General features: G+C 30.4%; 1 protein-coding gene across 6 annotated transcripts in view; it reads right to left on the reverse strand.

The window, feature by feature from the left end:
• The window catches only part of LOC129958167 (AT-rich interactive domain-containing protein 3C-like), a 245479-nt gene that overhangs the window by 150882 nt on the left and 67399 nt on the right, over positions 1 to 27198 (reverse strand). For 4 of the 6 annotated variants that reach the window (XM_056070443.1, XM_056070460.1, XM_056070452.1 and 1 more), the window contains 2 exons: positions 25764 to 26402; positions 9936 to 9989 (listed from right to left, as the gene is read on the reverse strand). In XM_056070443.1, coding sequence (XP_055926418.1) covers positions 9936 to 9989; positions 25764 to 26402 — 693 coding nt within the window. Of the gene's footprint in view, positions 1 to 9935; positions 9990 to 25751; positions 26403 to 27198 lie in introns of all 6 variants that reach the window. The other 2 variants (XM_056070433.1, XM_056070424.1) reach the window with 2 other exon arrangements.

The raw sequence follows: 27198 nt of genomic DNA on the forward strand, positions 1-27198 counted from the left end.
CTGTTCAACGATATTAGGATTTTCAGACGAAAATCTTGAAGGGTAACATGAAGGTTACTAATGCACCAGATCTTTAATAATTCTTTCATTCAGTAAAACAAGCAACAAGTAATAATCATAAATTCTGAAAAAGATGAATTTTGATTCGACGAGACATGATGCTTATCATATACAACGAATGTCGGAACAAAGAATGCTTTAAATTCTACTCGGGTGGGTCAGAACACACACTTCCTGTCCCAGAATTCAAGTACTCTGTTGACTTATGCTATGGCAGAAATAAATATATAACGAAATATGAATAAATCATTTTCTGTGTGAAATATCAAATAAGGCTCGCCATTATTTATGCATTAACTAATAAAAAATTACTCAGTTTCTATTAATTCTGTTTATATACATTTCGTTTCAGATAAGTAAATGTTGAAATTGCATTTCATAAAATGTCATAAATTTGTTGAACAATATTTTCAAAATTAATTTCGATCGAATAATAACTATTTTGCGTCACAGAAAAAAAAATGCTTTTAGTAATTTAATATCAAATTATTTTCAGTTTATTTGGCTCACTTTTTGTTTTGGATATTTATTTGAATGCGAGTCCTGCATATTTTCCCTCAACTTGAGAGTAAAGTGGTACCAATCGTGAACCTTGCAAAATTAGCTAAAGAGCATTTTAAATTTAACTACAAAAAATGCCAAGATCGAAGACTGGTATGTTAAAGGACTAACTAATTTTGAAGTTACAGTAAAAAACTTTAAACAAAAGAATATGGCCCATCCTGAATCAAATCATGGTGGTTTAAGGGAAAGATACTGATTGTAGAGGACATTAATTACCTCAAAAATGTAAAGACGAAACATAACATGTGCAAAATGAAAGAATTATATCAATACATTTTAATGTTCAATAATATACATAGTTTCAACAAGATTGGTTAGAATCTAAAAACAAACTTTGTAATTTGATTTTACATTTTTTCTTCCATTTACTTGAAAGTTATTATTTATATGGATAATTTTTTTAACCTCTAAGTATTATATTATTTATTTTAACTAATTAATTTTAATATGCATGAATTGATTTTATAAATGTAACATTTTTATAACCTTTTTTAAAATTTAACAAAGTTTTTATAAGTTACATTTCTCTGGCTTAAAATTACTCTTGTACTTTTTGAAAAGCTATTTCACATGGCGAATACTTTTCTATTCTTAATTTACAACTTAAAAACTTTTGTAAAACTTTAAGATTAAAATAATGAGTTATCGATTTAATATTCTATGGATGATTACATACAAACAATGAAATCAAAACATACGTTTACGTTAAATATAAGTTAGTTGAATCACGCAAATGTAGCATCTAGATACCTAACAATTTTGTTCCAAAACCGTTTTTCCGTTAACCGTTTTGTTCCAAAACTTTTTTTTAAAACCTACTAAGTGAGCTTTATTTTCCGTCAAACACATTACACATGTTTATAAAATCATTAATATAATTAATGTTAATACATTAACGTAAATGATTCCTTAAGCAATCCATCAGTGGACAAAAATTAATTCGAATTCGTTTCTAAATTAACTAAATCTAATAGGAAATCTAATAAAAAAATTAAGTAAAGGAGATGCAAACTTTTAGTTCGAAACTTTATAAAAAGTAATGTTTCTGGATTCATCTGTGTAGCATATAACCATTTTTGAAATTTACAATTAATGATAAAAATGTTAACGTAAGTACAGTATTCAATTTCGTTGCAATACGAGTGCGTATCAATGCAGTTATTAGCACAATACGACTCTTGTAAGAAATATTTTACAAATTAAAGTTTAAATTATTTTAATTTTAAAGTTAGAGAAAAATTTTAAATTACTAAGACACATAATTTTAAAAATTTAAAATTGTTGAAAAAATTTTAATGTTATGGATACGTTTCCGAAGCTATTGAGAGAAACTGTTAAAATTTCGATTTATTTTTCATTGAAAATCTCATTAAAATTTTGATCTCTTTTTCAGTAAGCACAATAAATTTCTGAATTATGTTAATTGGCCGATCACAGTATTTCAAACAATATTATATATTATGATGCTTATTACAATTTAGTTACGGTCCACCAGCATGTAAATATTGCATTAAAATTCAAAGAAATTCTGTTTTCAACTGTAAAGTTAGATCGAAAAAAATATTTCCAAAAATTTCACAATGTTTTGTCAATACATATCATAATTGCTTGTCAATCAGTCATCCAGATTGTTTTTTTTTTCCTTTGAAGAAAAGAAACAACCGCAACCTTTATTGCACTCTCCAATGAAAAAAATAATAACAAATAAAAAGGAAATGCCTATTCCATTACGCACGATCAAATGTGATTATAAAGCAACATCACCCGCTCTATCTGTGATGAAATCTCGAGTAAGGAACTTAATAGCTACGTCAAAGCAATAATACCAATAAAAAAGCAGCATTGAAAAAGCAAGCATTTCAATTTCCTCTGCGGATTCGTTTAATGCTTCAGCTGTAGTAGTTATCCTTGATCATAACAATGGCGACAGGTACCCACTGGGTATGGAATCGGACATCATTCTGTGTTTAGAGGGAGGGATATTTTTAATGGCAGATCTCCCGCTGAGCCTCTCGTAATATATCACAGCCATTTGCGTTGGAATTGTATTCATCGGGAAGCAAGTAAACAATTCGGTATGCACCTGGTTTGCCATTATTAACGAATCTATCTACAATTCAACGCTGCATGACCATAAAGAACGCAGTAATGAATAATTGTGCAGACTCTCTTATTATGAGAGGGTTTTTTTCCCTCCCTCTCTTCCTCCTCCATACACACACACACAAACGACCAATTGGCTTTTTCAGTTATGTTACCAACAAAAAGTTATTTCTCTTTAGCGTCACTTGTCATTGAAATCATCTTTTACTAGATACAAAATATCAGTTATAAAAGAAATGTGACATAAAAGTCTTTGATACTGTCAAAAGTACTTATAATAGAGTAAGTAATATAAAATATAGAAAAACCGATTTTATAAACTCTGTGCGGATTCCAAAGTGAAATTGCAGAATAAATTATCAGAGTTGCAAAAACTATCAAGCTACTTTTTCGACTTTTATTAAAAGCAAAATCAGTTTTAAAAAACTTACTGATTTAAGAAAATAGTGAATTAGAAAAGTTCAAATACCATTTTACAAGTTTACTTGTAACCATAGACCATGGGGGGGGGATAAATGTGTACTGAAAAAATTTCACATTTCCAACAAAAAGTTTTGTAGGCAGAATTTAGGGAATGAGAGAAGGTTTTTAAATTGTGAGATCATTTTAAACATTTTTGAACTTTTATATATGTATAATTTAGCAGAGAAAAACAGCCATACGGCACTGCACTACAGACTAATGTTTAAACATACAACACACTCTGCAGTGAGAATCATTATTTTCAGAATAACCATGATACAGCATGTTCAAAGGAAACACATAGAATATATTTGGTCAAATAAGTAATCAAATAAAAAAAGTTATAAAAGGAAGCTCTGAATTATAAATTCGACTAAAAATATAATTTTATATTAAAAGTCGATAAAAGAAATATTTATTTGTTTAATTTATTTTCCCACCCCCGTTTTACTACCAAATTCGGTGTGCAACACCACTTCTGTCTCTCATGGCAAAAATGTCATTTCTTTTCCCTTATAATTTGATTCATTAAGTTTGATCCAATACTTTCTTTGTAAATGAACGAACTATAGTTTTAATTAAGATTTTGTAGATTCGCAACATATTCTAAAAGGAAATAATTTAGAACATTATCAAAGTGTGAATCTTGGAACTAGTTTTCCTAAAAGACTTAAGGAAAATTGCAAATATCACTAAAATGGAAAAATATGTGGTTAAAGATATGTTTTTATAACTTAATTTATAAAGAAGATTCAAACAATTAACATAGAAATGAGAATTCACAAGGTTAAATAACTTTTAAATTGAAATACAAACTAAAAAATGACTTAAGAATTATTTAATGTGGCCTTCCATTCAGTTCATTTCCTCTATTTCTTATAAGGAGATGGATTCAATAAAAGCTACAATTATAACCAGTACTTCATGATTAATATTTATAAAACTATGTTATAAACAACACTTGCCAAACAATGTTTATAAAACATTTCAGGGTATAGTTGATTCACAACTGCTCCCATAGAAATATCAATTATTTATTCATGGCTGGTATTGTATACAACTATTTGACATTAAAAATGGTACAGAAAACCAATAACAATTATTGGTGAACAAACAAACTGCCTTAAAAAAGTAGTTTTCTATTCTGCAGAATTCGAACAGTCCTAAAAATTTTCTAATAAAGAAACACAAGTTTATCTTGCAGCTCATACTACTGCTTCCAGTTTTCATTCATCATCTAAGTACAATATCGTACGGTCTTTTAACAGGTGGTTCAATTTAGGTCAAGCTATTATAAAATTATTTAGATTTAAGTATTTATTAAACGCCAGAATGAGTTTTTCCTTTAATTCCTCTACATTGAGAAGTTTAAGACGTGAAGCCTTTGATCATTCACGGTGATTTTTAATGAAGGCTATTCGATCTGATCCACTGAATGATTATAATTTGTCATTTATTTAACTATACATTAATAAGAATTAACAAAACGCGACATTGCATCTCTTTTTTAAGAATATCTTGCACAATTTTTTAAACAAATTGTCCCCAATATCTATTTTTTTTCACTCGAAAAATCATAATAAATAAAGAGAAAATGGGTTTTTTTATTGCATTAGGAAGGAGCTTTATGACACAAGCAAGTTTCGTTCAAGGTTGTTGTTTTGTTTTTTTCATGGTGAAATTTAAAAAGTACTACTAATAACAAAGAAACAAAACTATTAGAGGAAATTAAATTAATTCTATTAAAAATTAAAGGAAATCTTAATTGTATAACATTACAAATTTCTGAAATTTGCATGACAATATATCGCTGAAATGCTTTTCTACTCTCACGTATAAACTAAAAAAAAAGTCAAAAAATTAAAAGAAAGTATTCTCTTAGTACTACAATATATTTAATGGAATGCCTAGAATCGTTTCAGGATTTCACATATCATGCATACCTGTATTTCCAACATGGAACAAAGAATTATCTCATGATAAAACAAATGTGTCCTCTAAAAAAAAATAATTCAAAAACGATTTTCAAATTGTTGGCCAATGCAAACTTCATTCCAAACGTAGAAAGTCCAACTTATCTTATTGAGTTATTTTGTGGGATGCGTCTTTGAAGGGCTGCATTTTCCTCACAGGGGGGACAAGGAATATATTTCTCCTCCGGGAGAGGAATTCCACAATTTTTATAAAACTATATTTTGTCGACCGCTCTGTGATAATAACTCCTCCACAGCTCGACGAGCAAATTCCTGGGTGGGTGATTGATAGCATTTCCAGCGCCCGAAGAAAACAGTTTCGTCTTAATTTTCGTTTATACTGTTAAAGCAAAGCATTCGCAAAATCTAGCAAACTGCAATTATTTCCGCCTCGCGCCTTTGCTTTAAAGATTGCTGCTCTCTCTCACACACACCTATCCCCCTTCTTCTCCTCATCATCTCACCCTTCTTTCATTTTCGGTTTATACTCGATGCTTTCATATGATAAATGATGTCATTTGTGTCTTATCCGACGATCTGATTTGGTTTATCTATATTCGACCCCCCTTCAAATTCACCGTTGAAAAGAAGGCCAAGAAAAGGGGAGGGAAATTAGCGGAAGACTGGTGGTGGTGGAAGGGGTGGCAGGCAGGCATCGTCCCGATGTATATATATGAACAATGAATATACATATTAAGAAGAGTAACGGGCGCAAGAGAAGAAGAGTAGGGGGGGGGGCTAAAAATGGAAAGCGAAGGGGGCGAAAAAAATTGCCGATTTGTCGCGCTATTCATCTTTAGTTGCATTTGATGATCAATACTCACTCGCAGAGCCAGATTCTCGGAGTAGATAATGAGTTGCGACATAATTGCGTTAGTCGGTCTGAAATGTGCAATTAATTACCGTTCGTGTCGGGCACATTGTTGGATTTCTTCCCCTAAACGCACGAAAAGGAAAAGTTCATTACTCAGGCAAACCCCACAATCAAGTAATCAACCATCAATTGCAGCAGCCCGCCGGCGACCAGGTCTCCGAGACCGGGGTGAGACCCTCTTTTTATAATAGTTTTAGGTCGTTAATGCCCGAAATCCTCGGGCGTCGTTAATTTTCTCAACTATGCGGCGTGCCCGGGCAAAATCGTCAGTCACGAGGACGCCTTTTGACGTTTTCCGGGGTAAAATTTTACGATTTGGGAATGAAATTTTTCCGTTTCCCGAGCAAAACGACGACGGGGGTGGAGGAGAGAAAGAAGGAGAAGGGGGCTTGTTTTGACACACAAAATATGCGGGTGGGTTGCATGAAGAACGCCGTTTTCTTAGCAGCAGATTTCGCTGTCACCACCGGACGAAATATAGCCTTTAATAGTCACTCAACGGTTGGATAAAGAATGGATTCCGTTAATTACATTCGCCCCTCTATTCCCCACCTTTCCTATGGCCCTTCTCAGCTGAAAAATACAAAACCCAAAATTGCATGTCAAACTTTTCGACCCGCTGACAGGCAAATTAAACGTACGCATCTGTATAATGTGCAGCACACAACGCGCGTTCGTAAGGACTAAAATCGCTGTTTATGATTTCCGGATATTTGTTTTCGTCATCGGCGCTCGAGAGAACCCGATAAAAATGGGAAAGCAAGCCCTGAAAACTTTTGGGGAAAACGAATGCTGCTCGATGGTAGCACGGACAGGAGGATTTCTTTTCCTTGCTGGCGATCATCAACAATTCCCCTTCAGTTTGTTTAACTCCTGCCAGTGACATCTAATCAAAGAAATCTATTTATCAAATCACAAAGAAACGTCGAGCCGAGCATCAACAGCTTTCGCTAGAGGGAAATCGCTTAATTAAACATCGCAGAGGTGCCGATTCTGCAAACAATATAATTGCATTTTCAACTCGTTTTCAAAAAAATGCTTAGAGGAAATGCCACCTTGTCGTCAAAACTCTAGCATTGTTTTGTAGTATACTTGCACATTCTGCGAATCTGATTTAAGTTCTTGTCCCATCATTGGACAAATCATGAATTATACTGAATGTCATTTTTTCCCCTCAAGATATTTAAGAAATTTAAAACAATTAATAATTAAATAATAAATAATTAAAAATTAATAAAGATTTTTTTTATCTGTTATCAAGATTTATTTTCTAAACGAGAGCAGTGCAGAAGACCGAGTAAGAAGGCAGAAAAGTAAAGAAGATTGTGAGAAAGCATTTCGAACTCGTAGTTTTAGAAAGGAATTCTTCAACACAGCATTTTATTTCAGTGTGAAAAGAATAACTAGCCAGTAGAAGTTAATGTAAAATCGGAGCTAGAATAATTAGGAAATTATATGCAGTAATTTATTTTTTAAGCCAGTTTAATGTCCAAATTGGCTTTATGAATGGCCCTTAATGAATTTTGACAAATGTTTTTAGTTGCAGACGTCCGGTTTTCAAGGAGGGAGAAAAGTGGCTCGTTACATACATTTTGAAATGAAAAGAGTATACAGTCCATTGAATTCGCCTTATTGAAAAAAAAAATGACTAAATAAATAATTACCAATAAATATATTACTTTCTTCTGAACATTTTTTTTAATTAAATAAAAGGGAGGGGAGAAAAAAGATTTAAAAATTCTCAAAACTAAATTTTTTTTAAAAAAGAAAATAAATATTCCATAAAAGCATCTTCTATCTCAGCATTTTTTTTAAAAAAACTTTATTTATATTAACTTGATATGTGCATTGTCTGAAGTATTTGCATTCATTGACGAAAATGCAAAAATAAAAAAAAAGGGTAATCTATTTTTAATTTTGTTATATTATTCAAAACTGTCTACCGATTTTTTTTAACCAAATATAAAACTTATTATGTAAAAAAACTTTAAATAAAGTTTTATATCTTTTGATGTATAAATCTACCTTTTTAATGTAAATAAAAGTAAATGAAAATTCCAATTCTTAAATTATTTATAAATAACATAATTTCTTCTTTAATCCCGTTTTTTAAAAATCGAAAATGACACTGCACAGAGATATGACAAAGTCTTAAATTTTAATTAAACATATGCCGTGCAAGAATCAGAAAATTTCTAAATAAGATAAGAAAACCGAATTGAAAGCCAAGTGAAAGGAAATTCAGTTAGCAAAAGACGAGGAGGAGAACGGCGTGCTTTCCCTTCGAGTCGCACAATAAAACAACGCTCATTTAAATGTTCAATCCGCCATTTTAATGCACGCTATGCCAGCAAACGACCGCATATGCAAATTTTTTTGAATGAATCACGCTCTTATTAAGCGATCGATACGATAACCCTTTCCTTCCCTAATCTACCCTCCCCGCCGTAATTTCCCCATCCTCCTCTTTTATATCACACGACTCTCCCCACTCACCCGACGACGAAATATAATAATAAACTGCGACAATCAAATTGCCTTTGCGTTTGCACCTCACATTATGACGTCATCAGTGTAGAGGTACAGGCTTTTAAAATGGAAAGAGGGAATTCAAGCTCATAGAAAAATGCAAACCTCACACAGCCACGGGTCAGCGATTCCCTAAGTTTTCCTACACAGTACACGTTCGGCCCAAGAAGTCCTGATATGATATGCAAATGCTTACAAGTTTGAAACTATTTTTAGCGGTGGCGTGCCTCGTTATAACAATGTGAACAAAACGAAACATTAAAGGAAAAAAAATGGATTAAAATCACTTACCTTTTAAATATTCTAATCTTCAAAAGTTTATTTTATACACACCTTTATTTTTGTCTTATTCATTTTTGTTGATATAACCAGCAAAAGCAAATTAATAAATAAAATTTAATTCATTAACATAAATGTTGTAAAATCATCCTTAAATCATTGTCAAATAGTACCAAATGCATAAAATCAAATTTAATTAAATTAGCTCCTTATTTGGTGATTAAATTCTATGAATATTAAAACAATGTACTGGCGTTAAGAGCACACAAACGTGCAAATTTTCAAAATTCTAGTGCATCAGGAAGTTAAGTGTAAACCTGATTGTAAATTAAATCTTTACAAACAAGTTAGATGAAAATCATCAAAAATGCCTTTCAAATGAAGTCATCTGCTGAAAAATATATTATTCATGTAAAAAGTTTTGATGACCTCATAAGATCAAGGTCATGATATCTTTTTTTATAGAAAAAAGTTGATTAGATCCATATGCTAAACAAATTTTAATACCTGCTTCGCTAAAGATAGAGTCAAGTTCATTATTTATCATTATCATTAATTTTATGAAACCTATTATTAACAGTTTATACCAAAACTTGGATATTTATAATACTTTTAGTATAATCTTGTATTTGTTTGAATACACCTCTTTACAATTAATAATGTTCGAATATATATATCAATTTTCTATTAAGTTTACTTAAATAATTAATTTTATTTAAAAATTTGCCAGAATCCTTACATTTAGAAAATTAAGTATTTTTAAGCAATAACATTTTTGAAAATCGAAACAGTACAATTTTCCAAGAAATGAACTTCGGAATAATAAGTGCGAACATATTTGCAGTTTTGGAGAAGTTTTTGGAATCAGTTACAAAGAAACCGACAAATAGGCATTTGTATCACTGTTTCTAATTATACAGTAATAATAACTTTTTTTCTTCTTCAAATATATCAAATGACCACCCGAATCATGTTTCTGGTGATGTTTCAGCTAATCTTGGACCTGAATTTTGTTTTCTCCTAACATAAATTATTTAAATAATTGAGAACAATGTTTGTTAATAATATTAATTAAACATTTAATTAATTACCTCATGAACATTGGTTGCATGATTCATTCTTTCACTAGATGGTGGATGATTCCACTGTTAAAAAAGTGACATGAAAAAAAAAAAAAAAGAATCCACAAATTAACGCTATGAAATAAAAAAAAATAAATATTTTGAAATGAATTTATAATACAAAACGTGTTCTGAACTTTTAATAGCACTTCCGCTTACAAATAAATAAATTCACAATCGTTTTAAAGAGACAAACAAATTCCTAGAATAAATATATTTTCTCATGGCAATTCGATGAATTCCCACATTATCTAAAATAAAGTAATCACAAATAAAATAAAAGCAAAAAATAAAAGGATGATGTAAAAAATTAAAATATTTGAAAACAAAATTTAACCTTAATCCTTACGAAATACAAATAAAGAGAAAGACGATGGCATTCATAGATCAAACACTTAATCAAGTAAAAATGTCAAATCCTATTTGTATAAATTTAATATATCGAGATAATGACTCAATACATATAAATTTTTCTTCATTTAATGTAGGGGGAGATTAAATGTGTCTTTAACAAAAAAGAAAAAAATTGTGGTGAATTTTGTGATGCTTTACTAAATAATGAGATATTCACTTTTAAAGAGCAATAAAAACATAAACCGGAAAATAATAATGCAATGACATGGTTATTCATTCATATTTGAATTAGTGAACTTCTTTTCGATTGCGTGACAATTTAACCTAAGGCAGTAACCCCATTTTTACCATAAATGAATGATTTTGAACAACTTTTTGTGAAAGTAGTATTTGAAACGGACGATTTTATTTGTATATTTAAAGAATAATTTAATATTTAAATTGTTCTTTAAAAATACAAATAAAAATAAATTAAACTTTATTGTGCATTTTTATTACACATGGCATTTGTAGATACTTACTCAAAATTGCAAATCTTTGCGGTAGCAAAAAACACAAATAGAAATCTATTGTAAGCATTAAAAAACAAGTAGACATTTGTATTGATAAATTTGATCAAGCTCAAAAGTAAAGCTTGTAAACACTTCAATGGCAAGCTTCAAACAGCTTTATCAACACATTTAAATAGAAGGCGAAGTGATATCTATACTATGATGTTGTTTAAACGATAAAATAATTTTTCTGTATATTTCTTTCTAAATTTCATTAGTAAAAAAATTATTGAATTATTATCTAATTTGAATTTCTTTCTTATATTATTATTTTCACTATGAATTCAGCAATTTTAAAGAATTTTTGAGTATATGTCAGATTTTGAACACATTAACTAAGAACTAATGACTTCGTTCATTGAATTTTCCAAAGTCAAAATCTGTAGTACTGTTATATGAAAGATAAAGCTTAGCAATCAAACGTAGATAAAAACATCAACATATAACACTGATAGGAATATAACGTTGTTAAACTATTGGGTCTAATGCATTTACAAAAGGATCATAAATACATTGATTAAAATTAATAAAACAGTGTTAAAAATTAAAAAATATAAATTTGCTATTATTAATTGCTAGAATTGCTATTTAGTTTAGTTATATTAACATCCCATATAAAAAACTATTTAGGACATTTGTTTTATTTTTGAATTATAGTCACATGATGAAGATAGCATCCCTTCTCCAAATTTCCACCCCCCTATCAGTAACAGGACGTTTAGCCTTTGATGTCAATTCACCAAGTCCACATATTAGACGACGAAATATTAACATTTTAAACTTGAAATGTTCCGATACAGAAAACCAGTATTACAAGCGGAAATACTGTGGCCGCACTTCAGACTAGAAGTGTATAAAATATAGCCGAGTTGATTAAAGCTATTTAATCTTGACTTCCCAATGTATGTCAGATATGAGCTTGTTTGTTTTCAGACTAGTTTCCCTGAAAAAATAAACATTTTTCGTGTTCATACAACTATAACTTACATATTATTACGACATAAATTCAATTTAAACTAAACAAGAATTAATTTTTACAAAATGATATTTTTTTTTAAATAAAATTGACCATAAAATTTAGTTTTCGCAGTCAAGGCGAACATTAAACGATCATCGCATTAAAAAAAAGAATTGATATTCACGTTACAGTTACAAAAAAATTTTAAGTTTTAAAATGCGAATTTAAAAGGGTTATTTTCAACACCTTCCATTCCTTAAAATAAGTTTTTTTAATAAACGAGCGAAATACCTCCTAATGAGCATTTTCCACTTGCCTGCCCTCTTAGCCGATGGATTTTGGACAATTATTCATCATGGACATCACACGATTCCTGATCGTGACTGGAATCCCAACATCGGGGGAATAAATATAAACAAGACTGAAATCCCAACGCATTTTGGCGTCAAAAAACGCTGATTATCAGCATCGGTAAACTTCATTAATGACCCGTAACAAGGCATTATTTCTCTTCCACTTTTTGTTCCTTTTGTTTTCTTCTGGGAATTTTTATTTTTGGCTATCCATCAAATATTCGGGTGTACATCAACCCTAAGGGTGACGATGAGTGGAGAGTAAAAAATCACAATGTAAAAATAGTAACTAAGCATGACCGTGGAAGATGAATGTCTTCCTGTGACGTCACTCAGAGCAGGCCTCCATCGGAAGGAGAGAGTGAAGTGCATTCTCTCTGATGTCACAATTGGAGTTTAATTCATCGGGGGGAAACGTTTTGTTTGCTTCGCAGGGCGCATTTAGTTTAGGGTTTAATTCGTTTCTCGCTAATTGTCCGTCCATATCGGATGCTGGAAGATAACTATTTCTGCAAATCGTGAGGATAGTCTGCTGCTACAAGAGATTAGCTACAATTATTCATATTTTGGATACCATTCGCTATTTGAACAGGAAGTGAAATATTAAATTTTATTTCTGTACAATGTGGTGGCGTGCTGGATTAAACGAATAGAAATGATATTAGTTCATTAAGAATGCAACTTAACAATACTTTCCAAACATAGAAAATAAAATCCCCAATGTAATTTAATTAAAATGTCATTAAAATGTTCGATTTTCCAGCATTCAAGATTTTTTTTACTCAAATTGTAATCACATTTTCAATTCTTTTTATTACTTGTAAAGATAGTAAGAAACTCCATAACCCCTTCTTTTTCTTCATTGTTAATTATATATATATATATGTGTGTGTGTGTGTGTGTGTGTGTGTGTGTGTATGTGTGTGCGCGTTTATGCGTATGTGTGCATAAATAAATGGATATCTCTCTGTATTTTATATATATATATATATATATATATATATATATATATATATATATATATATATATATATATATATATATATATATATATATATATATGCAGATAGAGAGAGAGAGAAAAAGAGAAAAAAGATAGAAAAATTTAAATAAATAAAAATGCATAGTTGCAGAAATGATATTTAATTCAGTATTTTTTATGATTTCCTATCTATCCCATGCAATACTTCTTTTCATTCTCATACAACAGCTAAAAAAATAGAAAATAAATAATTCTTGCCCATGCTTCCTTTACTCACTATTCATTAGAAGAAAACAAGAGAGTACATATGCTGCAAATATCAAACAGAAGGGAATACTATAAGAACAAATATTAGTAGATTTAATCTATGCTCACATTTTAAAGACATCATCGGAGATAAAAGGTTGGGGGGGGGCATAGAGGCGTCTTATTTTGTTTCCCATCCTTAAAGATAAGGCGGATATTCCTAGGTTGCATAATCGGAAGAGGGACATTGGAAGATAACCTTTTGGCCGGTAACACACATACTTGCATGTTACCAGCATACATTTAAATTTCCATTAAATAAAAAGTGTTTTTAAAATCGCTACATTACCTGCAATCAACAGTTTTTCTTCACCTCTGCTAATTTTATTTCAACTATTTATACAACTTGCATAATTATAAAGATATTGCTACCGTCTGTTCTGTTTAGGTTTTTTTTTTTTTTTTTTTTTGATATTTTTTTAAAAAGTTACATATAAAGAGAAAAATCCATGACGCTTCATAAAAAATTTTTATTAAAAAGATATCTATCTTTATTGACTTAATAAAAGAAATAATTTTTAATATATCAATTGTACTGACATAAAAGCAACCTTATTGATTGATATTTCAAAAAAAAAAATCAATTAAAAATTTAAAAGTATCATACTTTTTTTTACTAATATTTTTAGTAAACAATATAATATATTAAAAAATTCAATATAAAATAAATTATTAAGGCATATTCTAGACCTTAATGAATGAGCGCGTTTTAAAATACCATTTTTTGTCGTATCAAAATACTTTTGTAAACAATTTATGGTTATTACAGGATAAAACTCAATAATAGGGAAACGGTTGTTATTAAAATTAATCATAACATCTTTTCTGAATATTATATTTATAGAATGCAAACAATTACCATTTTCAAAGAATAAAGAGAAAAGGTTCGCAAGAACAAGAAAGTGGATACTTCTACAGAATCTACGATTTTTATACAAGAAATTTTTGAAAAAAACTACAGTAGCCTTTTTATACGCAAGAGAAATGGACATTCATAATTAAAAGTCAATTTTTCTTTTATCTTCTCAAAACAAATTTTTGCAAACTACACGAAAGTCAAGTAGTTCTAAAATAGTTTCTAACTCACGATAAAAATCAGATTTATTTCAAAAGGCCTTCAATAATTTGTGTTACATCGTTTGATGCGAATTCAGTTGAGCAAAACAACAAGATTCCATTATCAAAACTATTTGACCAAACAAAACCATATCAACGTGAGAAAAATAGTTGAAAGCTGTATAAACCAGACTGAGCTGATGATATCACGTGAAATTTTATATCAAAGTGACTGGATAATCAAACGCAGACTATATAAGGGGCATTAAACTTGAAGAAATTATCTTATCTCAATCAGCATTTTTTTAAAAATAATTCATCGCCGATGCCATTGCTCTTCATCAGTAGACCACGGAAAGTTACATTCGGCATCAATGTCTCTGAACAATTCGGTTATAAATTTGCATGAATTAACTTACGGATTTATTAACATAAGAATTCTTGATTTTTTTAAAAACAATAAATAAGATAGTGTCTATTTTGAAAATGTTTCATGATCAGTTTCTGGGAGAAAGGAGGTTGCTAGAAGATAGAAATTAAGATTTTAAAAAATAGTTTTAACGGGACAAACACAAATTTCTTTTAAATTGCCAATGCTTACATCCATTATTTTGCGTTGCTTAGAAGAATTTTAATGAAAAAGTGCATTTTTTTAAATGCTATTTATATAATGTGTTCACTAAAATAACAGTGAAAAAATAGAACTTTCTTTAACAATGTTCCTTAATTATGAATTGAAAGTCTTAAGTGGATTTTCGAAAAATTAACATGTACTTATGTCAGAAAAAGAATAATTAAGTCATTAATCTGAATTTAAATATTTCATTCAACTTTTGCTAATAAACTTAATTTCATTTATTATTGATTGCCTCATCTCATTAGCAAATTTTGCATCAGGTGCATTACTTGAATGCATGTACACTAGTTTGTTATATTAAGTGTATTCATTCTTAGATGCCATGGAAAAGAATATTGAATTGTACGTTTTTTTTAAACCAAAAAAGGAGAACTTTGCGCCACGGAGCCTTTACAGAACTGACAGCTGAAATATGTTCAACCAGACACTCATACATTGAAATGTTAATAACAAAATAAAATTTGCACATTTCTTATAGTCTTTTTTTTTTTATGAAATTACGACAAATAATTTTTTTAAAATAAAAACATAAACGTTCTAACAATTAAAATTTTGTAAGCCTGAATAAATCTATCTCACGAAGGATGTTTTAACTTGTATTTACAATCAAACTTATAGGGTGTCAGAGAAAGAAAAACAGAATGTCAGCTAAAAATCTTTAAGAAAAAATGATAGTTCAAAAAAAAAAAAAAAATTACAAAGAAAACACTGCTTTTTTGAAAGTTGGTTATTAATTCCAATGGAGAGGATAGCTAACCTAGATGAAGTCCTTCTCATGCTACTTACTTTAAACTCAAAATCAATTACAAGCTTGCATATTCTCCAGGGAAAAGCTGTGACCATTTAAACGTTTCTAAATTTGATGCCTCTAAAGAGGGAAAATTATATATTATATTTTTCCCGCCTTTATCCAAATCTGAGCTTTATTTCCCACTGAACAGTAAGTACACCTTTACACAGCACGAACACTATTTGTGTTTATTTACTCAATAGAAACCTTCAGAAACTACAGCGTGAAAAAACTAGAGAACCGAGCACAGCACGAAAGGTAATTTCTCGCCCCTCCCCCTCGTTGTCGAGCGACACTTTGCTCGACTCGCGTGCTTGTGAGAAATTGCTAAAAGAGTAGAGGCGGAAACAATTGACAGAAAGATTGTGGGACTATCAGCTTCCGCGCAACAGTGCCCCACCACATATTCCGTCCAATTTTGTTTCTGTCGAAAGGAAGCATTTTAACGTCGAATGAAAATGGGAAGCATGATTTTTTAGGTATATAAACATGCCAACATAGATATCATGGCATTTGCTTCTTGCCTGCTTCTTAATTATAGACATATCATATCAACCCCCTCTGCACCACCCTGGCAAATTATTATTAATAATAAAATTAAATTCCGAAATCAAAATACTCAGATGCATGCGGCATTACCTGGCTAAACTATGTGTCGCAATTTTATGAGGAGCCTCCAAAAATTGAAAATGATTCTATTGTATAAATAAATAATATCCCTGATAATTCATTGAATTGCACAAATAAACTTGCATGTCGGAATTTTTTTAATTAATACTTCACTTTTTTCCAGTCTTTTATTGCTACGAATTCAGTAATCATAAGCTTGCTACAGTGATCACTTAGTTGTTATTTGTTCAGTGTTATATATTTTTGTAGCTAAAATAGAGTAACTAATGAAAATCATTTAAGAATTCCTCATCTTATGAAAACCTTTTCGTGAAAATTTCAAAAGCATGCAGCTTACCCATTACAATATTCAAGTATGAAAAAAAGCATAACTCCTACAGTTCATGGATTAAAATGGATAATTTTTGATAGAAAGAACTACCACAGAAATGAATGATAAAGAGAATATAATTCTTAAATTAGGTTTAAGACATAAATTCAAAAGGGATGCAGATTTAAACCAATCTTAATTAAAAAACTCAATTCCACATTAGTTGCCCAGTCAGTAGTAGCACTTCCTACCAATATATTACGCATAATATAGTATCGACAAATTTTTTATTTTCAAATAAATTTAATTAATTAAACAAATATTTTCAAACATTATTTAACATACATTTATTATTGACAAAATACATGTGAAATATTTTTTTAGAAACTCACACAAAGTAATTTTGTCGGTCAAACAAATTAACATTATTTGTTAGACATTTTTAATTTTTTTTTTCATTAAATAGCAAACACGTTTTTTTTTCATTATTGCTAAATTTAACCACAAAACAAATTCCCATATACATCTTTGTTATAAGGAGTGACTCCAAAGTTTTTGCATTCACGCTGGAACAAGATTCCGTTTTTCTTTTTTTGTTGTTGTTACTATTTTTGGTTTTCTAATAACCATGCCTAAAAATTCTTTCATTACTAGCATTGTTGTGAGCAAAGATTCAGGAAGAAAGCATTTTCGGTATTTTTTTTTATATAGTTTTCCGTAGTTTTTTTTACTATACATCCGTAACTCTGTAGTTTTCACGTAATTTCCGTAGCAACTACGGAAAACTCCGTAGCTGTTGGAGGGTATGTTAAAATTTAAATAGATAAAACAAGCAATAACAGTTCAAACAGTTTATTTCTCTGTGGTTAATTATTTTTTAAAAAAACCTCGAACCTATAACAAACCAAATGTTATTTGTTGGATGGATTTTTTTCCCCAAGGAGCATAAGTGTAATTTATTCGCAACTCATGGTTCTGTTAATAGCTTTATTACAAAATTTTAAATTGGACTCATTTAATGTATCATTCTAAAGTGAAACAAATTTTTTTTTCTAACTAAATCAAACACACTTTCTACAGTTTGATAGCTTTATAGGAGGTAATATTAATTATTAAATAATACCTTTATCCAAGATAATGAAATATAAATACTCAATTAATCAAAAGAAAGAAAAACTCCGAAAAATTTTAATTTCACACCCATACAATTTCGTGAAAAGTTTTACCCTTTCTCACACATTTCCGTACTGAAATTTCCACTATGCTTCAGTAACAGTGTGTAACTGAAATGCTAAAGGACCGAAAAAATCTTTTAACAAATGACAGGAAGGGAGACAAAATGAATACGGGAAGACGTTAATCTGATAAGAGATTTCTGACATAATTTCTGCCCAGGAGTATGATAGACAACAAATTTGCAGAGACTGATGTAAGTCGATTACGTGCGCAAGCGGCATGAAGATATAGATTTAGTTAGATTCATTTCCTTATAAAAGTGTGAATTCAAGTTTAAAAAAATTTTATGGTAAACTATTTGGATTTTTTAAATGTATTCTCGGCACACTTTCACATAACTAAAGAACTGATAATTACTGACTTTTTATGACCAAAGGAAATTAAATTATCAATAATCAAATGAAACAACCTACTAAAATACAAAGTTTAAGAAGCAGAAACAGTTAACATCACTATAAACTTAATTTCCAAGGATTTAATATTTTGCATAAAAACAGCAACAATAAAACGCTAAGTATATAATAAGAATAAATATAACAGCCAATCTCTTAACATTTATTCATACGATTTGACTATTATAAATGTGCTGCAAAAAGGCTTTTTTGTTTTAACTTTCGAATACTTTTACATTTTCAAAGTATAATCATTTAATACTAAATCTACTGAACAAAATTCGTTAGTACATTACCCGCCTTCCCCTCCGTTGAATCCATTCCTTTTACAGAACTATGAATTTTGAGCTTTACACCACATTAATTTCAGTATGAATATGAAAGTTATATTTAATGCCGGAGACCTGGCCTAGGGGTAGTGCATCTTCCTCGTGATCTGGGTGTCCTGGTTCGGGCATGGTTGTTTTCTACCCTGTGTTCTATCTGTCAGGTGTGTGAAAGAGCTCTTTCGTAAAAAATTGTGCAAGCGAATGTGTGTGTCATCTTCATATGAGCTAGAAGTCAGACTTCTGCCCTCGGGTGCTCAGGAGCCTTTGCTATAGAAGCTACTGCACACTCGGCTTAACTCGCAGACAGTTCGTCAGCGGCTTTGTAAAGTGCCATAAGTAACAACAAGTTATATTTAATACATAAAACGATTCGAAAACTACATTTTGTAAAAGGGGCTGAATTTCAATTACCATATCAAATTATTTGAGTTTGAAGTTATATTATTTGTAATCTGCATCGAAATATTAAACAGTCATAAGGTAGCTGTCTTCCAATAAAAAAGCAAGCAAACGAAATATAGATATTAGGATAAAATTTATATATATATATATATATATATATATATATATATATATATATATATATATATATATAACGAATGGTTTACTGCTATTAGATATATAAGAATCACATGCAAAATTGCTGAATTAGGAATACTAGATCAGATCAAAGCTGTGCCTAATTCACAGAACTATCTTAAATGTAATGAACTAACTTGAACTCAGAAATGGTTAAACTTTAACAGAAAATAAAATACGAATAATTTGAACTAAACAATTTAACCAAGATACTGATAAATTGTTATTATAACCCTTTTGAAATTTGTATGATATAAATCTTCGTAAGTTCCAAGGATCACAAATTGTTTCAATATCTATGAAAAGATCAGACAAATCAAGAAGTTTCTTAAACCATTGCAATATTAAGGTCGTTACAACTCTTGCGTTTCAGATTTCCGAGAGATTTCCAGTTTTTCATGGTAATTAGATTTAATGCAAGAAAAGAAAATTATTCTTATTGCAAATTTAGAGAATTATCATTTTAGATTGATGTATATCACGAAATAAATCATTTTGCCAAAATCCTGAGTGAAAAAATTGTTATATAGATATTTTAAAGATATAAATTTACTAAAAAAAAAGATTTTATTGAATTTGTTTTAAGTCTTTTAAGCAATATTATCATTGATTTGCCTCACTAAAATTTTTATTTTGTTTTTGAAATTAATTTTGAACAGAACAGAACAGAACACAAGCAAAATTTTATTGTAGAAAAAAATTTGAAAATTGATATTTATAATTTTTTTATCCTCTTGTTTCAAAAATTTATAATTAGCTTGTACAGTAGATCGCAGTTCCTACAAATGACTATTATTTTCAATAAATAATATCTTATTGAATATTAACAATAATTAAGTTAATAAGCAATAACTTTCTCATTGCTTTATTCCTTTCTACAAAATATGACCAATATTTATAGAATCAGTAAAATAAACAAATGATTGAATTGAATTTATTTTTAGTTTTAACATTTTCCACCAGAGCTTGTCCGAACGAGTCCGAAGCTCGTGTGATTTTGTACCACTTATATAAAGCATTTCCATGTGAAACTTATAAACTATTCAGTAATACGAAATTATGAATACCAAACTACTTCTTTCATTTAAAAGAATGATATTTTTCAATATTTCCTTGTTTCATGAAATAATAAATAAACTGAATAATTTTCTAAAATTTAGTTAAAAAGAAAAAAAAAAGAGGGATTTTTTTCCCCATAGAAGTATATCCACGATCTAGCTTCTGTTTAATTGTTTTAATTTTAAATGTGTTCTACCCAAATTAAAAATTAATTAATTATTTTAATAATAATAACTCTAATAATTTTATATTTTTCTTTATTCAGGAAGGATAAAACTTTAAACAAGAAAGAAATTAACCTCATTATACCAATCAAAAAAAGTTATTTTCTCCATATCCAAAGAACGGAAGAGAACAGCGAGTTCTAAATTTTTTTATTTTATTATTTTCTAAATTTATTATTATTTATTTTCATTTAAATATTTTATTTAAATTATTAATTACATTAAATTTTATTAAATTATCAATATAATTCAATTATTTATTATTATTAAATTATTTATTATAAGAATTGTCAGATTGGAAAGAGAAAAAAAGAATATATGTACAGAAACAGTGCCTAAAATATAACAAATGAAAAAAAAAACATTCTAAATATGGATTAATATAGCACAGAAACTATTATTATTAGTTTATATGGAACTTTCGCGGTATATTTTTTAACCATAAAAAATATAATTAAAAAATGCAATTGAGTTGTAGATCATAAGGCAATCAAGTGTTACCTTGAAAACGAATGTTTTTAGTGAGAAGCACATTTAGTGTTACCTCCAAAAAGTTATTAGGTAAAAACATTTTATTGGAAATGAAAGTAAAGAGGCAGGAAAAAATAAAATAAAAATTATTAAGTTTGACAAAGCCAAACCATCAACGGAAGCTGCTCTGCCATCAATAACGGCGAATGCACGAGAAAAGAATATAAAATGCTATTTTTTGTAAACAACGTTACGAAAAACAATCAAACGAAAGAAACGATTAAAAAATAGTGTATTCTCCTTTAATACACAACAGAAATGAAAACAAAATGGATCAAGTAAGGGCCAGCACTTGCGTGTTAAGGTTTCTAGTGCAAGCTTTCAGAATCATTAAGCACGTAATGGAATAAAAAGAGCGATGAAACAAAAAAAAAAGTATTATTAAATTGTGCACGACACAAATTTCTTCGCGCACACAAACAAGTAGAAAATATAGTTTATTGTGACTAGCATTATGACCATTTACATTGTTTTGGTTCTTGAAGACAATTATGCGTTTGCACGCCATTCCTATATTTCGAATTGGATTTCCCTTTCTTCACTCACCCTCCTTCAAAGTTGCATTTCTCACAATGGGCAAAGTAGTTTTATGTCTGATTGTATACACGTAATCAAAGTATTATCGTTCGAATGATTCCCCTGGTTGCCACTTTCCTTAATGGAATGAAAGAGTCAAATGCGGAACTCACGAATGTAAAGTTATTGCTTTAATAGTTTTTCAGGGAACAAAATCCAAAGGAATTGCTTTGTTAATTTCCGAGTCACTTCTTTCCTTTTTTTTAATTTTTATAGAATGAAACATGTTTCTTGTGCCAACAAATAAACATAACAAAGAAATTTAAATGAATGAATGCTCACGAAAATGCTAAAAGGCAGCAATATGAAAGGAATGTATGCAATTTTGTATTTATTTTAAGGTAAAAGTATTTTCAAACATAATCGATCGTGTAAATATTTGAAAACCAATTATAATGAAGCCAGCAATGGATATATTCGTTTCTACTTTTATAATATATTGTTACATAAATATTAATTTTAATAGATTTATTATATGGTTTAATGGTATTAAATGGCTCTTTGAAATTCATTCTTTAGTTATTTATTTATATTATTAATTTCATTTCTTTATGAGCAACTAAAAAAAGATTAAGAAACTGATTTTTGAAAAGTTTATTAAGATGTACATGCACATTTAGATTAGGACAAATTAATGTAAAATTTTCAAAAGCAGTTAAAGTCTTTTTTAACTTCGATAGAAATAGGAAAAAAGTACATTGTTTTTTGGGGGGAGGGGGATGCGGGGGTATCCCTATACTGGTAAATATATTGCTTCAGAGTGAAAAAAAACTTCGAAAGAAATGCAAAAGGCATTTCGCTTCTAGGACTTCTTGAACAATGTCTCATGAGTCCAAATGGAATGAAGTTAATCACGTGAAATAATAACATTAGAGTCACAAAACTTTTCCCCTTTCTCTTCTTCTAAATCCTACTTAATTCTTCTTCTTCTAAATTATGAAAAAATAATTGAGAAACGAACTAGGACATAATTTTTAGTTCAGATTAATCATAATAATTAAAAGGTGTTCAGTTCCACAAGAGACGGCTAGCGGACAACTCAAAAGGCCCCCATTTAAACTAACGGATTGAGCTTATGCATCATTTAGTTACATTTTTAACAGTGAATCCATAATTTCATAAGATTATATTAAACGTATTGCGATATTCGATTTTAATGTTTTCTTATGGGAAACGAAAATATTGTTCATGTTATTGTTTTAATTATTTATTTTGCTTTCTGAATAGCTTTGAATTAAATCGAAATTTCTAAAAATTTTATTCATAAAATACTACTTTCCTTTTTTTTTTTTTTTCTGATGCTTTAGAAAATACATGCGCAATGACCGAATTCAACAGGCAATAACCAAATTCTTACTTTTCTCAATAAATCCTGCTTCATTTTTTTTTTTAATGTAAGGACAGTAAAGAAAGTGATGTTACATTCCATGGACAAGTGGAACACTTATTTGTAATGAAAAAATAAGTGGTCTTTATAGACGCTGAAGAAGATTGTAACAGCCTTCTTCACTAGCGCTTGCAATTCAAGAAGCATTTCTTTCACGGAAATGCATCAAGACGCATTATTTAAAATGTCTACAAAATTATCCGAGACAGACGTAATAGACCAATTATTTTTCTAGAGGGGGAAAAAGTGGCAAACATGCTTGCGGCGAAGCAGCAAGCACGCTTTTATATCCAAACAATAAAATAAAATAAAGCAAATAACGAATGCATCAAAAGTAGAAGGAGGGGAGAAATACTTTATAGAGCTTAAATGTTTGACAAAATAAGCTTCAGCTTCTTTTCTTTTCTTTTTTTCCCCCCGCCAAAAAAATGACACGACCGTGCAGAGAAGTGGAAAAAATAGAAGCTTTCTGAGCTTTATTTTGTTTTCGCTCTGACATTCAGCTGATGTAATTCGTAAGCTTATTGACAATTGGTTCCGTCTGTGTGCAGAAAAAAGAACATACCTGGTCCCTCTATTCAATGAAGCATAGGGTCTCCGCTAAACACAGTAGCACTGCAACAAACTGGTCGGGTGGCTTGTATAAGTGTTCCACCAAAAAAAGGTTGCAATTTTGAGCAATCAGTTACTTTATTTTCAGCTTTTTCTTTCATTTCTATGCACTTCTTTCTTTAAAGATGATTTCAAACACTTTTCCTTGCCTTTTCATCTCACCGATTCCAAGGAGATAAAATATTGTCATTACTATTTTTGAATCGGGAAAGCTAAAACTGATTCGATAAAAAGTCTCAAAGCTTTGGAATAACACGCAAAGAGGAAAATTTCATTTTTGAATTATATATGACAAAAAAAAAAAAAATAAATCATATAGTTTTTTTTTTTTTTTCGAACTTCGTACAAAGTTAATATTGCAAATTAAAGATTGTTTTCAAATTTTACTGGGATTGTTTCTTGGAATAGTTTTCATATTCTGAATTTCTATCTGGATAAAGAAGACAACATCTAAACAGCTACCTTTTCCTCCTAACTTTTTATTAGGTTTATAAGTGAAAGTACAGAATTCATTAGTTTTGAATGGTAGTTAGACATCAGATAACGCCGGAACACCTACCAGATTTTTCAGACTTTAACTTTTTATCGGTAACTAACTTTTTAATTCAGACTTTTCAGACTTTTGGGTAACTTTTAACTAACTTTTTAATTCAATTTTTTGTGTATTGGTTCAATCAATGTGGAAAAATATTATTAGAAATTTCAGCAGAATTTTTCTTAATTCGATAATTTCTTATAAAGATAAGTGTTTGAATATTAGAATTTTCAAAATGTCAATAAGTCAGAAATTGTTTTGGCCCATTGTGTGCAAGAACGAAAGGTCAAAAATGGTCTCATAAAAATTAAATATAGAAACATGAAGCGATGGCTCCATGTCGATAGAAAAAGTCAGTATTTCTTAAAAATCAAGGAAGGTTTGAAGAAAGAAATCAAGATGAAAGACAACAATAGCAACGAGATATTTGGAAGAAACAAAACAAAATTGAAAACTTATCTGTTTTATTTATCTTGGAAAGATATTAAACATTGTATTCGAAGGAGAATGTCAGAGAAATCAATTTAAGTTTTGATAAATTATTGCACACTATCATTTATTTTGCTCAAAATAGTTTAATACTACTCATTGGCAACATTTCTATTCAAGTTTTGAATTCAAAGATGTCAAAGAATATAAATAAAAGTGATTTTTTAAATAATAATTATATTTCCCTTCCCGAATTTCATATAAAGTCAAGCTCCGGGAGATTATATAAAAAAAGTATTCTTTTGGTGTTTCCCAATTTCAAAAAAAGAAAAAAAATTCGCCTTTTTCGTGTTTAATGAAGTTTTAAATACAAAGTCTTCAGCAAAATATGTTTCCTAAAAGTGATTCTTAACAGAATTTGAATAGAATAACATTTCCAATTTCATATATTTTTGAGTTTTTAGAGAATTTATAACCATGGAAAAAAAAATGTTGACAGATTCTAGTTCCAATTGTATCTTAACGACTAGGCATGTTTTTGAAATTAGTAAAAACAATAGTTTAAATTATCAGGGTTTAGCTTAGGAGAAAAAATAAATAAAATAAAGCTCTATTACAGACTTTCCTTTCATGTTTAAGATGTATACATATTTTGTAAGTGTCATTAAAACCAAATTAAACTCTTATTCATTGTGTATATAGATTGCGGATTGTTGATTAATAATAAATGATTCAGACATTTTCCTTTTCAATCTCCTGCCACTTTCTACAAGTAAAAATTTGTTAAACGAGAGACAAGCCAATAAAGAAAGTGGTGAAAAACCTTCATTTACCACAAAGACCGCCCTCCGTCTCCTCCAAGAGGAAGACCGACAGGCCAGTGAAGGCTATCGCGCCCCGTTTCTTTATCAGCCAGCCCTCCTCTCGGGTGTTAGTAATACGGCACGCTTTAAGTAAATGTGGATTTTACCTTCGCTCTCACCTGTTTGAACTGCTCCTCAAAAGTGTACTTTGACTGGTCTCCCTCTCCGGCTGCTCCTCTCGGGGACGACATGCTTCCGATGCCGTTGTTGGGGGGCGTCGCCGATCCTGCAGACGAAGATCCCGCGCTTATGGGGGGGATCTGGTGGTGGTGGGCAGCGGTGGCATTGGCCATCGCGACGGCCGCCGCCTGAGCAGCAGCGGCCATCTGCGAGGGATTGAACAGTGCCGAGCTGAAGGGATGGCCAGCCGCATACAGGTACTGCGTCGGCGGCGGAGAAGTCGGAGACGGCGTCGCCGACTTGCTGCTGCCATTCCCCGCCGGATGGTGGTGGTTGCTCTCCGGCGAGTTCAGGTAGCCCATCTCATCTCGGATCATCCTCTCTGTGTGCGCCATGTATTCTCGCTCCATGTGCTGCTGCTGTTGTTGTTTCAGTTGCTCCTGTTCTTGCCGCCGCTTGATCCGGGCAATGATTGTCTCCGAATCCTGCTGTCGTTCCTGGCCGGAGACGTGCAGGTGGCTCATGGCGGTCACTCCGGGCGATAGGTCCTCCGTTTCTTCTTCCTCGCCTTCGGATTCGAACTCGGACTCACCGCCGTGCTGGGCCAGTCGCTGTTCCTCCTCCGCTTCCGGATTGGACTGTGGGAAGAAAGAGAAAAAAAAATGAGAGGGAAAATCGGATTAACGCATGGGACGAAGGGGTGAGATGAAACGTCGTCATGGAAACGGGGGACGCTACCCGCTTCCCGGCCAATGGTCGTTCGATCGGTGACGCAATAGAGAGCGCCGCGGACTACGAAACTTCAAAAAGTGCGTGTCTCACCAGAAAAGAGCAGCGTCGTTTGACAGTAAATTGCATAATTCGCAAAACTGGATGCAAAACACATCGACAACATTTAATAAGAGTAAAAAAATATTGCACATTTACTGATTGACGATAATTCAGAGAGTACATTTACTATAGCATATTGTTTGGAAATTAAAATCAAAACGCAAAATTTTTAAATATCATCAAATCTTACATCTGCTTTTTCTATTTTTGAAACCAAAAGGGCTTTTCAAAATGTTCAGAAAGTTTTGATTCCGTGAAATATTTTTTTAAAAAATTGTTATTTTTAACATTAACTATACAAATTCCTTAAAAAAAACTTATTAAAGTTAGATTGGAACGTTACATTATGTCTAATAAGTCAACGTTTTACATTTCAAGAAAGAATACAGTTTTCTAACAGCCAAGTAACTACTACGATACTTATTACCAAACAGTTGTTGTATTCATTAAAAATCGGTTGTCATAACTTAATCAAAGAGTATCCATAATTTTTTTAACTGCTAAATAATTATAAAGGCACTTGTATTTATTGCTAAATGGCTGTCGAAGTTATTACTAAATAAATATAAGTACAATATTTATCTCATGCAGAAATTAAGCTAA

This window comes from Argiope bruennichi, chromosome 2 (genome assembly GCF_947563725.1).
Source record: "Argiope bruennichi chromosome 2, qqArgBrue1.1, whole genome shotgun sequence".
In the NCBI taxonomy this organism is placed as follows: Eukaryota; Metazoa; Arthropoda; class Arachnida; order Araneae; family Araneidae; genus Argiope; species Argiope bruennichi.